This window comes from Schistocerca gregaria, chromosome 7 (assembly GCF_023897955.1).
Source record: "Schistocerca gregaria isolate iqSchGreg1 chromosome 7, iqSchGreg1.2, whole genome shotgun sequence".
In the NCBI taxonomy this organism is placed as follows: Eukaryota; Metazoa; Arthropoda; class Insecta; order Orthoptera; family Acrididae; genus Schistocerca; species Schistocerca gregaria.
The window spans coordinates 53,134,702-53,151,522 of NC_064926.1; the positions used below are offsets into that span (position 1 = coordinate 53,134,702).

At 42.5% G+C, this 16,821-nt stretch overlaps 1 protein-coding gene across 1 annotated transcript in view; it reads left to right on the forward strand.

Moving 5' to 3' along the window:
• The window catches only part of LOC126282280 (odorant receptor Or2-like), a 66,190-nt gene that overhangs the window by 28,662 nt on the left and 20,707 nt on the right, over positions 1-16,821 (forward strand). The window contains exons 3-4 of the mRNA XM_049981933.1: positions 4,015-4,114; positions 4,251-4,355. Of these exons, the coding sequence (XP_049837890.1) occupies positions 4,015-4,114; positions 4,251-4,355 (205 nt within the window). The remainder of the gene's footprint in view (positions 1-4,014; positions 4,115-4,250; positions 4,356-16,821) is intronic.

Sequence of the window (16,821 nt, forward strand, 5' to 3'; positions counted from 1 at the left end):
GACTAATCGGAGGTCTGTACATTTGTTATAATACCTCGCGCATTCGGCCGCATCTCGTGTTCGTGCGGTAGCGTTCTCGCTTCCCTTCCTGGGTTCCTGGGTTCGATTCCGGACGGGGTCAAGGATTTTCTCTGCCTCGTGATGGCTGGGTGTTGTCTGATGTCCTTAGGTCAGTTAGGTTTCAGTAGTTCTAAGATCTAGGGGACTGATGACTGTAGGTGTTAAGTCCCACAGTGCTAAGAGCCATTTTTGAACCTCGCGCATTCAGGTATCACTGCGCGAGTGTGGTCCACGAGGAGAAAAGGTTCTACGTTAGCAACAATCTCATTGGCTACGTCACATATTAATACGCGGATCGACGGAAGCAGAATTTGGTCCGTCTCTAAGGCAGCACCATCTCGTAGTGCGGAGACGGACGAGCGCTGCGCCTGCGCTGTTGTGCTTAGCAGGGCGCACTAGTGGGAAAGTTGTGTACGCACTGACTACGCGGAACTATTTACACAACGGTTAGACAGTGAAAAACGGAGCAAGATATTCGAAATTTTTAGAAATATAAGTGTAAACTATGGGGAAAGATGTGTAATATACATTATGTATAAAGACAGAGTAGTAAGAGTAATAGTAATAATAATAACAATAATAATAATGAAATACAAAGAACGAAGTGCTTGGATGAAAAAGGGTATAGGACCAGGATCCAGTATTTTCCCCCATTGTTTAATCTCAAATCCTAAAAAGCTGTAATAAAAACAAACAAAGTTTGGAGAGTGGGATTAAAATGCAGGGTGCCAGAATATCAAAGAAAACCACTGCTAAAACACTGTTACACACAGTGAAAGCGAAAAAAGTACTACAGGACATATTGAAATGAGCCGTGTGCGGCTCACGGTCATGCCGTTTATTGCCCGTCATCTTGTTCTTATGGTTCTTTTAATTCCATTTACTGGTGTCACTAGGTTGCTAGTTTACTTGCCCGTGAGTGGCAGCAACGACGCTTATCGATACGTGCACTGTCGTACTGTCTCTGGAACGACCGCTAGTATGTCCAGGTTGTTGCGTGTCGGGACTTCAGTCGGGACGGAGCGCCAGGGAGGTGCGGACAGCCAGTGCTCGCCGACCGCTGGCGACACACGTCATCTGTCCCAAGGAAGGAGATCGGAGCGGGTCGACCGTTAGTTGGTCGTCTCATCGCGCGACGTGTATTTGGTCGCCGACCGCTTGTGGAAACTCTCTGAGTGTCGAATGGACCGTCCTCGTTGTTCCACAGTGATTGCTTTTACGATTGTTCGAGTCCTTGTGGAAGTGTGTTTATGTGGAACTGTGAATAGCTTCTGTGATTTCCACTGAGCGGATGAATGCTGTCTGCGTACTGGAGTAGGCAGTTGGTCGCTTGCGACAGACGGAATTGATTAGTTTGTTGGTTGATTCTTCAGGCGTCACTAGGTCGTGTTTCCACTCGATTATTTAGTGTTACGCTTGGCTGCCGGTTTCATCTGAACTGTTGTTAGAGTTTCCTCCCCAGGCCGACCATTGGGGCACTTATGAGCACCACTGTTTGTTGTTAGTAACTGGCGTTTTCTTTGGTCACAGGTACTATGTACTAATTTTGTCTGTTCTATGTTTATTACATGGCGTTCAGCCGAATCTCATGTGAAGATTTTAAGATTAGGCCTTCATCCGTGTTTTATTTAAAATTGTTGTTAGCTACGTATTTAAGCATTCAGCCGCAGTTTGTTTTAAAATCTGTGGCGTTCAGCCGTAATTTGTAAATCCTTGTCTGTAAAGCTTATCTTTAATTATCTTGAGTTCTTAAAATGCTTATCTTAAGGTTTGTCTTTAATTTTTTAAATAATTGTTTGGGCCTTCAGCCGTCAAGATATCTGAAGTCCTCTTAAGATGGTTTTCTGTTGTACTGTGTAAATGCTTGTCGTTAAGGTTCCCTTTTATTAGGTTGAAATATTATTTGCCTTTCAGCCGAGGAATTTACTTTAATTTTCCTTAATATGGCCTTCAGCCGAAATTTGTAAATGCTCACCTTTTAAAGAATTTTCCTCTACTGATCTGAAATATTATTTTTTGGGCCTTTAGACGGGAAGATATTCTATTTTACTTAAGGTCTTCAGCCGTTTGTCTACATCTTTGTATTTAAAAAGTAATTATTTAGACTTCATTGCTGAGAAGTTATTTGGACCCTCAACCGTGAATTGATCCTTGTTGTTTTAAAGACAAAACTGTGCATTGCGTTTGGAGGAATAAAGTTGTGTGTTCTTGTGTAACAAACAGCAAGTGAACTTGGCCCCTTTCCACAACTTGATCCGCTCTGTCCTGCGAAACCGGATTTCACGAACGAAAAGGACATTCCAATGAACGTAGAATTTGGACTGATGATAAAGCAAAAATTAAAAGTGATGAGGAGCAACAGAAATAAGATTAATAATGCAAATAACATCATATTTGGGGGCCACAAAGTAGACGAAGTAATGGAATGCGGTTACGTTGGAAGCAAAATGCGTACGGTGGACGAAGCAAGGACGCCACAGAAAGCAGACTATCACAGTAAAAGGCGGTCAAAACAAGTATACAAGTTTCAAACATAGCAGAGGAAGAATTAAAAAAAAAAGGCTCTGAGCACTATGGGACTCAACTGCTGTGGTCATTAGTCCCCTAGAACTTAGAACTACTTAAACCTAACTAACCTAAGGACATCACACACATCCATGCCCGAGGCAGGATTCGAACCTGCTACCGTAGCAGTCGCACGGTTCTGGACTGCGCGCCGAGAACCACGAGACCACCGCGGCCGGCGAAGAATTTTCGATCACTGTTTGTGTGGAGCAAAGAATTTGATGGAAGTGAATCGTGGACTATGGAGGACGCTGAGAAGAAGAGAATACAAGCTTTTGAGGTAGTGATAGCAGGATGCGGAAAACTAGATGGACTGATAAGACAAGAAATCTCGAGGTTCACCGCAGATTCGGCCAAGGTACAATCATACGTGTAAACACTGACAAGAGGAAGGAACAGGAGGATGAGACATGTGTCACGTCAAGAGGGAGGTGTACAGGGTAAAGCTGTAGACTGTGACTGGATTATATCCGACAAGTAACTGACGTCTTTCAGAATGAGATTTTCATTCTGCAGCGGAGTATATGAAACTTTCTGGCAGATTAAAACTGTGTGCCAAATGTTTAATTAGAGGAGCCTCTGTTCTGGATGATAATATGACCACGGCCTTTTGTCTTCGCAAGACAGTGTGTCCACGAATAGAACCATCCAAAGATACTTCTTAGACAGAAGCATAGCCACAGTTTTTCCTCATGTCCCAGAGAGATATTACCGGTGTTTAAATTACTGGGGTGGAATTTGAGAAGAGCATAGTGCTAATCCTTATCCAGCCAGGAAAATTACGTAGTTATTCTAGATTATTCGAGACAAATTCCAAGATGTTTCTTTGAAACGAAAGTATCTGTTACAGTTTCCGTTCTCAACCCAACTGGTCTTACCTTTTGTCAGTCTTAAATCACAATTTACGTGGTTCCTAAGTCACGCAGTAGCCTTTATCAGGTGTATGAAACTACACAGGGCGTTTTCCTTTATACCCTGATTGATAAGCAAAGTATTCTTGAAGATTCATAATCTGAAAACCAATATTCTGTCAGCGTTTTTCGTATTTATATTTATTACTCTTATTAATGCGGAAACGATTTGAATAATTTGCTCCACATGGTTGCACAGGCTTTCATAAATACAGAACTGATTATATCTCTGAAAAATAAATGAGTACTGGTAATGTAATTAAAAGCTATACAACGATTACCGGAGTATAGTGTAATAAACTGTTACAAAATGCACGAAATTGCTTTAAAGATAAACTGCCTTTATGGGGGGATAATTTTATCTTCCCGTAGAGTAAGTGGTGTTATCCTATTGTTTAGGAAAATGATTGTTATACTTACATGTGTGTTTGTATACTGTAACTGCTTTACGTAACCTTCTGCTTTAATTCTCTTACAGGTTAGTAGGCGACTTGGAGGGCTTAGCAAATATTGTTATTCTTTCCCAATTCATGGGAGCCACAATTATCATCTGCGTGACATTATTCGTAATTACAACCGTAAGTACTCTCTTTTTATTGTAGGCGTAGATACTGTATCTTTAACATAACGATAATCTAGAGGTGCAAACAGAACAGCAACCCTTCTTTTTTTGTTCTTACTAAGATTATATACTGTAAATTTCTCTCTGTGCAGAGCAAACAACACTTCGCTGCCCTGGTGAAACTAGATGGGTACCTTGTGGTGGTCGTGTACGAAATATTCATGTACTGCTGGTTCGGTGACGATATTATGTACCAGGTAGAACTGCTCATTTACTTTTTGTCGCATTTATGTGTTTGGACTTACTGACGACACATGATGATAGTACATCCATTACAGCAAATTTTGGCGAACAATTTGGCGTCTTATAATGATAACTCACGATTTCTCAATCTGAACAGCTACATAAAGTTCCCTTTTTATCCCATATCATGGGAAACTCTAGTCATTCGTCGCAAATTTTAAGATTATTGTTGCACGACATAACTATTTTACTGAAGTAGCTGATCAATTTGTCTCTGAACAATGAATTCACTCCGCTTCCGTTATGCACCCACTGTAACTGTTGAAGTTTTACTGGAAACAATATCTAAAATCAAGCAAACAACAAACACACTACAACTTAAGTGGAGGTTGAAGTACGCACTGCTAACTGAGGTAAAAGTGCATTTTTCTCCTCTTCCCCTCATGACGCAATCAAGGTGTTTGTTATGATTTAGTACTGGCAATCGTTGGTGTAGTACGAAGGCTTGATCTTATCCATAGTTTTACTGAAGGCAGTCGTATGCATGAAAGTATAAAAAAATTCAGCTACATCATTTTCTTGTGTAAGTGGGAGTTCCTACTAAAAATACAGGAAGAAAATATTTGGCTATAAATGACCACTTTATTAAACTAAATTACTGCAACGAAAACTTGTTGCAACAGATAAAATGTGCCGAAGAAAGAGGAGTTGCAGAATACCACAGAACATTTCTCACTCGTAACTAAAGAACGCACGAACTGTGATAACAATGTAACGGCTGACACAGGAAATGTTCAATTATCTAGGCTTAGTTCAGGTGTGTATATCTTCCATGAGTCATATTTCCGATATATCTGTGATGTAAAAGGGGAAATGTAATAAACTTTAAATGTAAATACTGCTACAATGTGAACTCTTATACAGCTGAGATTTTCTTACGCACATTGACAATTTCTAACACTTTCTGTCTGGAAATTCATCTGCAGAGAACATAAGCATCCGCAAATTTTTTCCTGGGATTGGGGTGGGAGGGTTCAAGACAAAAAATTGGCCGTTTTTTAAAAATAAATGAGCTGATTAGCGTCGAAACTTGTATTTCTATAGGAACTAAATTTATAGTTGACACAAGAAACTTATTATATGGTAGGCAGTTCATGGTTATCCAAATGTGAATAACGACTGTGCTCCAAGTCATAGAGGGGTTGGGCGGAACACCCCCCCCCCCCCCCCCCCAACTCTTTACTCCTCACTCTTTGTGGACGCCCATGACGGTACAGAATTGTTGTCGTGTAAAACGAAATTGAATTTGTATTTAAAGAGGTTTGACATTGGGATGCATTAGTGTACCAGTAGTGCTGGCATGATATTCAAAAGTGGATGATGGCTCTGGTGAGAAATTCTAAATGCTTGTTCATGCTGGTGGGAGATTCAGGAAATTACTGGCAGTAAATTTTTAAAAATCCCGTGAAACAGTCATTCACGGACCGTTGACTTATTAGCAATTGAAATGAGACAGCTAGTACCAGCCCATGTTTTTACATGTAATAAATTGAAACTTTCTACTATTTTACTGGACATTATAACGAAACAGCCCAGTTTCATTCACCGCATCTCCCATTTTTCGAGGAGAACAGTTCAATAATCGAACCACGCTTGTTACAAGGCGCAATTGACGTTAAAATTAACGATTTCCATGTCAAAAAGTGCAGAAAATGTAAGCACAAACATTGCTCACACCAGTTTTATAACCACGTCTAAACAGTAACACTTCGGAGTTCCACCTAGGCGGAGATGTTACTGGCAGTAAAAATGATGTATTATTTATCAAAAATATGTAAGCAAACATGCAAGATCATGTCAATATTATTAACATCTATAAGTTGTACTAGTGTTCTATAAAACACATATTCGCTAAACTAATGGTTCAGACCCCAGAAGAGTGCTATAAAAGTGTAGCTTACACTTGACGCCTAAAACATCACTTTGGACTCTCAAATTAGATACAATAACCTTATTTCCATCTATAAATTGTTTCAAGCACGATAACATTCTTGCAGCTCACAATGCAATAATATTTGGCATTTCATCCAAACCTAAATGAGACTGTGTTAGAGGTAGAACAAGTACCGACAAATCAAGTACAATTTTAGCTGGAAGGAAGGTAATGCATCAAGAAAACGATAGTAAGCATTACTAAATAAATAATGTAATTATGTTTCCTTTCCTTTTGGGCTTGTGTGGTAGCGTGTCTAACAACAGGCATTTTTTATGATAATTTAGCACAACAAACCATAACACATATGGTGCAGTGTGACGAAATCATCAGTGCATTGTACCGCTGAAACTACATACATCCTTAATACACAAGTGTAATTTCACTACGTTCCAGATACGAAATGTAAACATCATATGCTCGAAGGAAGATATAGAAATGGTCCACAAAGAGAGAAAAGTTCAACAGCTTGAAAAGGCGACATTTCCACCATATAACAATTGTTTATCAAAATACATAATTCTTCTAAATGCAAAACTCAAGTAGGTTCTGTATCACAATATGCAAGACTAACTACAGATATCTGATCACATGTGACATTTAGCTCTTTTCAACGAAACAAAAGTCTGCATTATTAAAAATAACCTAGAAGCCTAGAGTTCGACAAACAGAACACTGTATTGCCACAATTTAACTGCTCCATAAGAGTAAAGAAAAGAATGAACGAACACGTGACACCACGAAGGAACTGTCCGAATGGGGGTAAAGAAACAGATATTATGTAAACGTAAAGACAAACAAATGTTTACAATTTAAGAAACCTGGATGATTTATTCAAGAGGGAAAACTTCGCAAATTGAGCAGCCCAATAACGGATTGATCCACCTCAGGCCCTTAGCAACCAGTCATTCGGCTTGACATTGATTGATAGCATTGCTGGATGTCATTCGGAGGGATATCGTGTCAAATTACGTCGAGCTGCCACGTTAGACCGTCAGAATACCGAGTCAGTTAGAGGTCTTCCGTCAATAATGCTCAAAATTGGGGAGATAACCGGCGACCGAGATGGTCAGCGTAAGGTTTTGCAAGCACAAAGAAAAGTTGTAGAATCTCTGGCCGCGTGCCGGTGGGCACAATCTTGCTTAAATGTAGGCTCACAATGGCTTGCGATGGAAGGCAACAAAACGGCGTAGAATGTATTGCTATACAGTAAGTGTGCTATGGATAACAACCAAAGGGGCGCTGCTACGAAAAGAAATGTCACTCCCGACCACCACTCTGGTTAACGGGCCATACGTTAGACGGAACGCATCTCCAGACACATCTTAGCTGGTCATCAGAGCTCATTACGAAACGGGACTGGTCAACGAAGACAATTCTACTCCAGTTAACGACATTCCATGCCGAAGACTAGTCTGAGAACGCCTCAGACAGCGGTGGGAAACCAGTAAGGCTGTCGCTTGCTACACAGCCTGACAAGCAGAAATGATGGTCTGAGGAGTCACTTTTTTCCACAGCAGGACAATACGTACTGTCATACACAGCACCCATACGGCACAGCAGTACATCGATGATTTTGTGTACCCCGCTTTGCTGCCCTTCAATGCAAGTCAACCTGGGCTTACATTTCAGCAAAAAATTCCCGCTCTCACAGGAAGAGAATTTTCGTACTAGTTGTCTTCCTGCTTGCCAAATCACACCATGGCGAGAAATGACAACGTGTCGAGAATTATGGGCAGGGCCCTAGAACCATCTTGGGCTTTAGACAATGTAATGCGCCAGTAGGACATAATTTCACACGATATCTTTCAGGATGACATCCAACAACTCTGTCAATCAATGGCAATCCGAATGACGGCTTCCGCAAGGGCCAGTGTTTGACCATTGCGTTATTGAATGGTTCAGTTTTTGAATCTTTTCTGCCGGCCGGTGTGACCAAGCGGTTCTAGGCGCTTCAGTCTGGAACTGCGCGACCGCAACGGTGTCACGTTCGAATCTTGCCTCGGGCATGGATGTGAGTGATGTCCCTAGGTTAGTTAAGTTTAAGCAGTTCTATCGAATACTTAGAAATGTGGAACGGGGGTATGGAATGAAAGAGGAAGTTTCCTGGTACACTTCTGCACAGAGCATAACATAAGCACAGCTAACATTTGGTTTAAGAGTCATGAAAGAAGGTTATGCACTTGGAAGAGGCCTGGAGACACTGGAAGGTTTCAGATATATTTCATTATGTTAAGACAGAGATTTAGGAACGAGGTTTTAAATTGTAAGACATTTCCAGGGGCAGATGTGGACTCTGGCCACAATCTGTTGGTTATAAGCTGTAGATTAAAACTGAAGAAACTGCAAAAGGTGGGAATTTAAGGAGATGAGACCTGGATAAACTGAAGGAACCGGAGGTTGTAGACAGTTTTAGAGAGGGCATTATGGAACAATTGACATATATGGGGGAAAGAAATACAATAGAATAAGAATGGGTAGCTTTAACAGATGTAATAGCGAAGGCAGCAGAGGATCAAGTAGCTAAAAAAAAAGAAAACCAAAATCGAGGACTAGTGGAAATCCTTGGGTAACAGAAGAGATATTGAATTTCATTGATGAAAGGACAAAATATAAAAATGTAAAAAATGAAACAGGCTAAAAGGAGAACAAATGTCTCAAAAATGAGATCGACAGGAAGCGCAAAATGGCTGAACGAGGATGGCTAGAGGACAAAGGTAAGCATGTACAGGCATATATCATTAGGGGTAAGGTAGCAAAATACTAACGCGAATTCTTTACAGAGACCTCGGGGAAGATCAGTTTGGATTCCGTAGAAATGTTGGAACACGTGTGGCAATACTGACCCTACCACTTATCTTAGAAGACAGATTAAGGAAAGGCAAACCTAAGTTTCTAGCATTTGTAGACTTAGAGAAAGCTTTTGAAAACGTTGACTGGAATACTCTCTTTCAAATTCTAAAGGTGGCAGGGGTACAATACAGGGATCGAAAGGCCATTTACGATTTGTACAGGAACCAGACGGCGGTTATAAAGAGTCTACGGGCATGAAAGGGAAGCAGCGGTTGGGAAAGGCGTGAGACAGGGTTGTAACCTATCCCCGACATTATTCAATCTGTATATTGAGCAAGCAGTAAAGGAAACAAAAGAAAATTTGAAGTAGAAATTAAAATCCATGGAGAAGAAATAAAATCTTTGAGGTTCTCCGATGACATTGTAATCCTGTCAGAGACGGTATAGGCCATGGAAGAGCAGTTAAATGGAATAGACAGTGTCCTGAAAGGAGAATATAAGATGAACATCAGCAAAAGGAAAACGAGGATAATGAAATGTAGTCGAATTAAATCAGGTGATGCTGTAGGAATTAGATGTGGAAATGAGACACTGAATGTAGTAGACGAGTTTTGTTATTTCGGGAGCAAAATAACTCATGATGGTCGAAGTTCGGAGGATATAAAATGTATGCTGTCAATGAAACGGAAAGCGTTTCTGAAGAAGAGAAATTTGTTAACATCGAGTCTAGATTCACGTGTCAGGAAGTCTTTTCTGAAAGTTTTTGTACGGAGTGTAGTCCTGTATCGAAGTGGAATATGGACGTTAAATTGTTTAAACAAGAAGAGAATAGAAGCTTTCGTATTGTTATGCTACGGAAGAATGCTGAAGGTTAGATGGGCAGATCGCATAGATAGTGAGGTATTGGGGAGAAGAGGAATTTGTGGCACAGCTTGACTAGAAGGAGGGATCGGTTGATAAGACATGTTCTGAGGTATCATGGGTTCACCCACTAATTTAGAATTGGAGGACAGTGTAGACAGTAAAAATCGTAGAAGGAGACCAAGAGATGAATACATTAAGCAGATTCAGAAGGATTTAGGTTGCAGTAGATAATTGGAGATGAAAACCTGGCACAGGATGGAGTAGAATGGGAAGCTGCATCAAACCAGTCTCAGGACTGAAGGCCACAACAACAACAGGTTCAAATGTTCAAATGTGTGTGTTAATTCCTAAGGGAGCAAACTGCTCATCGGTCCCTATATTTACACACTACTTAAACCAGCGTAAACTAACGTATTCTAAGAACAACACACACACGCACGCACACACCCATGCCCAAGGGAGGACTCGAACCTACGGTAGGAGGGGCGCCATAGGGAGAAAGATTGTGGTGTGCATGCAGGAAAAGGGAGAAACGTTCAAACACATGATAACGATGGGGATGGCACATTGTCGAGATCCTCACACTTTACAAAATGTGTTCAGTATAATCTCCCGATGCAGAAACAGGCAGCTTTCTTAACATGTAGTGGTCGACAGCTAACAGCCGCATATATGATGTAATCAGAGTAATACCTCTTCGTACAGAACAATTTACACTCCTGGAAATTGAAATAAGAACACCGTGAATTCATTGTCCCAGGAAGAGGAAACTTTATTGACACATTCCTGGGGTCAGATACATCACATGATCACACTGACAGAACCACAGGCACATAGACACAGGCAACAGCGCATGCACAATGTCGGCACTAGTACAGTGTATATCCACCTTTCGCAGCAATGCAGGCTGCTATTCTCCCATGGAGACGATCGTAGAGATGCTGGATGTAGTCCTGTGGAACGGCTTGCCATGCCATTTCCACCTGGCGCCTCAGTTGGACCAGCGTTCGTGCTGGACGTGCAGACCGCGTGAGACGACGCTTCATCCAGTCCCAAACATGCTCAATGGCGGACATATCCGGAGATCTTGCTGGCCAGGGTAGTTGACTTACACCTTCTAGAGCACGTTGGGTGGCACGGGATACATGGGGACGTGCATTGTCCTGTTGGAAAAGCAAGTTCCCTTGCCGGTCTAGGAATGGTAGAACGATGGGTTCGATGACGGTTTGGATGTACCGTGCACTATTCAGTGTCCCCTCGACGATCACCAGAGGTGTACGGCCAGTGTAGGAGATCGCTCCCCACACCATGATTCCGGGTGTTGGCCCTGTGTGCCTCGGTCGTATGCAGTCCTGATTGTGGCGCTCACCTGCACGGCGCCAAACACTCATACGACCATCATTGGCACCAAGGCAGAAGCGACTCTCATCGCTGAAGACGACACGTCTCCATTCGTCCCTCCATTCACGCCTGTCGTGACACCACTGGAGGCGGGCTGCACGATGTTGGGGCGTGAGCGGAAGACGGCCTAACGGTGTGCGGGACCGTAGCCCTGCTTCATGGAGACGGTTGCGAATGGTCCTCGCCGATACCCCAGGAGCAACAGTGTGCCTAATTTGCTGGGAAGTGGCGGTGCGGTCCCCTACGGCACTGCGTAGGATCCTACGGTCTTGGCGTGCATCCGTGCGTCGCTGCGGTCCGGTCCCAGGTCGACGGGCACGTGCACCGTCCGCCGACCACTGGCGACAACATCGATGTACTGTGGAGACCTCACGCCCCTCGTGTTGAGCAATTCGGCGGTACGTCCACCCGGCCTCCCGCATGCCCACTATACGCCCTCGCTCAAAGTCCGTCAACTGCATATACGGTTCACGTCCACGCTGTCGCGGCATGCTACCAGTGTTAAAGACTGCGATGGAGCTCCGTATGCCACGGCAAACTGGCTGACACTGACGGCGGCGGTGCAAAAATGCTGCGCAGCTACCGCCATTCGACGGCCAACACCGCGGTTCCTGGTGTGTCCGCTGTGCCGTGCGTGTGATCATTGCTTGTACAGCCCTCTCGCAGTGTCCGGAGCAAGTATGGTGGGTCTGACACGCCGGTGTCAATGTGTTCTTTTTTCCATTTCCAGGAGTGTAGATGCCAAAACATTATTGTGGCACTTCGTTTGATAGGCCACAATAATCTTTAAGACGTCAAGGGCAAGTTACAAATTAACTGCACTCCTCCTCTAGTTGAAAATTATACAACAATCATACAGGCTGCTTCTTTCTTTGTGTCAAGTGCTTTGCATATTATTGTAGCTGTGGTGTTGGTTTGTGATGGAGCAAAGTTTGGCTGGGGATTGTGTGAGAATATGCATGTAGCAAATATCTTTTCTGTTAAACAATAGCCGGCCGCGGTGGTCGAACGGATCTAGGCGCTTCAGTCAGGAACCGGGTGACTGCTACGGTCGCAGGTTCGAATGCTGCCTCAGGCATGGATGTGTGTGATGTCCTTAATTTAGTTAGGTTTAGGTAGTTCTAAGTTCTAGGGGACTCGTGACCTAAGATGTTAAGTTCCATAGTTCTCAGAGCCATTTGAACCATTTTGTTAAACAATATATTATAATGTGTAACTCGGTAAGTAAATTAAAGCTTTGCAAGCAGTTTTTCGGGTTGATATTGATTTATAAAGTTATGGGATATTCTCCTGAGGGACATTGTGCCATAATTCTGCCTAACTGTCTCGTTAGATGGCCAAAATCCCGAGATAATTGGAGAGCCCTATCCATAATATTTGAACGTTAATTGCGGAGAGGTGCAGTGACATTTGTGGACAAAGTAGGATTTGGCAAGCACGAAGAGAACCAGTAGAAACTCGCCTTGTGCGAGCGGGAATTATGTAGCTGAAATAAAAGCAATGGATGGTCTTCATGGAGAGCAACAAAACAGGACGTATAGTATTATCAATGCTATGCTGTGCTTTAAGGGTCCCGCAGATGACAACTAAATGAAATTCCACTCCATAACATCATGCGTGGTTATCGAACAATATGGAGGGTGACAATCAGGTTGGTATCCCACCGCTGTCTAGGGGGTCTGCAGACAAGTCTTCGGTCTGGTGTCTCATTCAATGGAGTGGAATTGTCTTTAGCGATAGAGTAGCGCTTCGAACTGAGTCTTGATTCTCAGTAGAGTCGTGTCTGGAGACCTCCAACCAGCTCTGAGCACCACGGGACTTAACATCTGATGTCATCAGTCCCCTAGAATTTAGAACTACTTAAACCTAACTAACCTAAGGACATCACACACATCCATGCTCGAGGCAGGATTCGAACCTGCGACCGTAACGGTCGGCCGGTTCCAGACTGAAGCGGCTATAACCGCTCGGCCACTGTGACTGGCTCCCTGGCTGATAATGCCGTCTTTATCACTCGGCTCCTGCTGTGGCAGCCTACGTCTTCGAGTCTACTGACCGCTTCTACAGCTTCGATTCTGCTGCTCTAAATATTTTGGAATAAAGGATTAATTCAAGCAATATCGTCTCTATGAAGGATCACTGTCCGACAATAGTCACCACTGCACTAAAACCTCATCCTTGGAGGTAAACTGTATTACATCTTGACGTATCGCATCCCGCTTCTCCTGCCATCATAAGGCTGGTGCACCGTGACCTATACAGTACATTTCATTTCGAATTTCTCCTGTTTCCTTCATACGACATTCGTCTCAGCTTCTTGAAATTACGCGTATATGTTCGCAAAGTATTGCAACAGGACTTCTGGAATGAGGAGAATGAAAATTTGTGTCAGACCGGGACTCAAACCCGGATTCCCACTTTAAGCAAGTCCTCGCATTACCGCAATGACTATTCGTGCACGAATTACGGTCAGACACCGGCACTCGTAGGTTATGTACACACTCGTCAAGGAAGGACATGTTTACTTTTAGTCGAGTTCATGTTATTGGGAATAAATACGAATCAGCAATGACTGTGTTAAAAGAATTACGATACAATGTTCTTTCCGATATGCACGTATGTCCGAAGGAACATTGCATAAAAATTCTTAATAACTCAAGTTCTGCTATTTCGTATTCGTGAAATCAGATTTTGGAGTTGCCAACTCTACGAGTAGAACCTCACGACATTACTTCCATTCCCTTTCATATAACGTTGCAGGAGCTGGACATTTCACTTCCGAATATTGTACGCCGGCCAGAGGGGCCGAGCGGTTCTAGGAGCTACATTCTGGAACCGCGAGGCCGCTTCGGTCGCAGGTTCGATCCTGCCTCGAGCATGGATGTGTGTGATGCCTTTAGGTTAGTTAGGTTTAATTAGTTCTAAGTTCTAGGGGCTGATAGGATCAGAATTTAAGTCCCATAGTGCTCAGAGCCATTTGAACCATTTGAACAGAATACTGTTCAATGATCATTTGCTAGGGAATAGGACTGATGTATGATAGTGAATGTGGCAAAATAACGTTCTACGTACAGTATTAACTGAAAGAGATTTGAAGTGACACTTAGATGCAACCGTTAGTACCTCTTGTAGAAGATACTTCATACCTGAGACGATGGAAAATGACTTAAATAATACGGCTTGTATCAGTTCGTCAGTAGAAGGAACTACATATCGAAGAAATTGAAAAATGAGTTACATCATATGCCAGAACTGACGAAAAATAGCAAGATCGTAACTTAATGACAAATACAGATATGCAGAGACTGGAATGCTTGGGTATGTGAAGTGGAGAAAACACACGCGAGGGGCTGTGTATGTTCAACTCCAATATGGGCCGAAAGATACTTACTTTGTCACACGAAAAGTATCTTTGTTAATGGATTACAAAAAACAACCATAGGGATCGCATGGCTTCAATCAGACAGTTTTGTTGGTCAGAAATATTTTGAGAGCTGCGTAATAACTTGTGAACCACATATGCACGTTTATACAGCCCAGTACCAGAGATCAACAAGCTTTGTAGCTCGATTTAAGGAAATAGTATGGAGGCTAGGATGAATGCATAATTATTGCTTCGATGAAGCACATAGGTTGGAAACGTATCGAAAATGTACTTCTCCATGATAAAGATACAAATTTGAGGTACAATTTAATTTAAACATGGTAACATAAAGTGTTTGCCTTCAAATCAACCATTCCATCAATTCCAACATCCTATTTACAGGGGTGCATATTTTACGTGCATAGACATGCGTTTACACAATTACGTTTAGGATCAAAGATTTTCATTCGTCATTCGATAACGTTCATTGTGTCCTCAAGCGAATGCGCTGCAAAAATGTAGACGATCTTGTAGCTCGTCCCATATTTTTCCGAGCATGTTCCCAATTAATTAATTCTTGCTATGATTCATTCCCTTGGTTCACACGATATTGAGGGTGTGGGTTTCACAGGCGCCCAAAACAACGTAGAGTTCACACATCGTGCCATTAATGCTCCGTACGGCTGAAAAATATTTTCGACATGTTATCGCGACAGCGGTGACAACCAGATTCCAACATCTCCAATATATTGTTGCAACTATCTTAAAAAAAAACTGCCAAGGAATGGCTCAGAACACGTCATGTTTTGGATAGTCTCTTTTGTGCATGACTGTGATATCTTATTGCTGCCTTCCCTATATTTTTACGTTCTGGTGGTACATTGATCCACTTGAACCACTGAACCTGAAAGAAATTTGTATGTTTCAATCCAATTCTCAAAATAAATACGCTAAACTCTAAACGGTTTTGCTTTATCACAGTCATGAAGGCCTTGTAGGAACTGTATCATGAATAGAATGAGATTTTCACTCTGCAGCGGAGTGTGCGCTGATATGAAACTTCCTGGCAGATTAAAACTGTGTGCCCGACCGAGACTCGAACTCGGGACCTTTGCCTTTCGCGGGCAAGTGCTCTACCATCTGAGCTACCGAAGCACGACTCACGCCCGGTACTCAAAGCTTTACTTCTGCCAGTATCTCGTCTCCTACCTTCCAAACTTTACAGAAGCTCTCCTGCGAGACATGCAGAACTAGCACTCCTGAAAGAAAGGATATTGCGGAGACATGGCTTAGGCACAGCGTGGGGGATGTTTCCAGAATGAGATTTTCACTCTGCAGCGGAGTGTATCATGAATAGTTTGAAAGATGAACGTCGCCGCAAAACTCGATAGAAAGACGCACGAGGAATGTCTAAGACCCGGCTTTTGAGGCGCTGTGAGGAATGTGTGCTAAGCGCGTTACAGCGCGCTCTGTGTCTGGATCGGCTCACGTGGAGATAAATGAATTTCTCCTATACAAACTACATGTTGGTTGAATGGTATGGGCTGTAGAAGGTGCATTTGCTTAACTTAACGCAGCTGTGACTAAACTGCCCCTGTTCAAAATGAAAACGACAACCATCCCTCACTGATATGTTATCGTCTACTGGCATCACCTTCAGTGATGGCAGAACTAGCTACATTAGGGAGATTACCAACCATACAAACGGAAAATTTAGAACTGGCGTCAAGGCAAATTTTAATTTTGATAAGTTTGTTGTTAAAACGTAAAGCAAGTTTCTAGATTCATTCCAATAGATGATATAATCTTGTGAAAATGAATGAAACATTGCGAAACGTCCAGTAAGTTTACACAGCTGTCTGAGAGTTAAAGGCAAAGTAGATGGGGATATAGAGCGACACTTACATCTTTTTTTTACATACTATCAGTGCTTAGCTTGAGGAAATACCTTACTTACCGCACATATACCTCCAGATCGCACCAAGTCCAAACAGAATGCCGAAAGGATGTTTCATTTCATCTTGAATTTAGTAAACAGCGGAAAATATTGTGAAATACATATTTT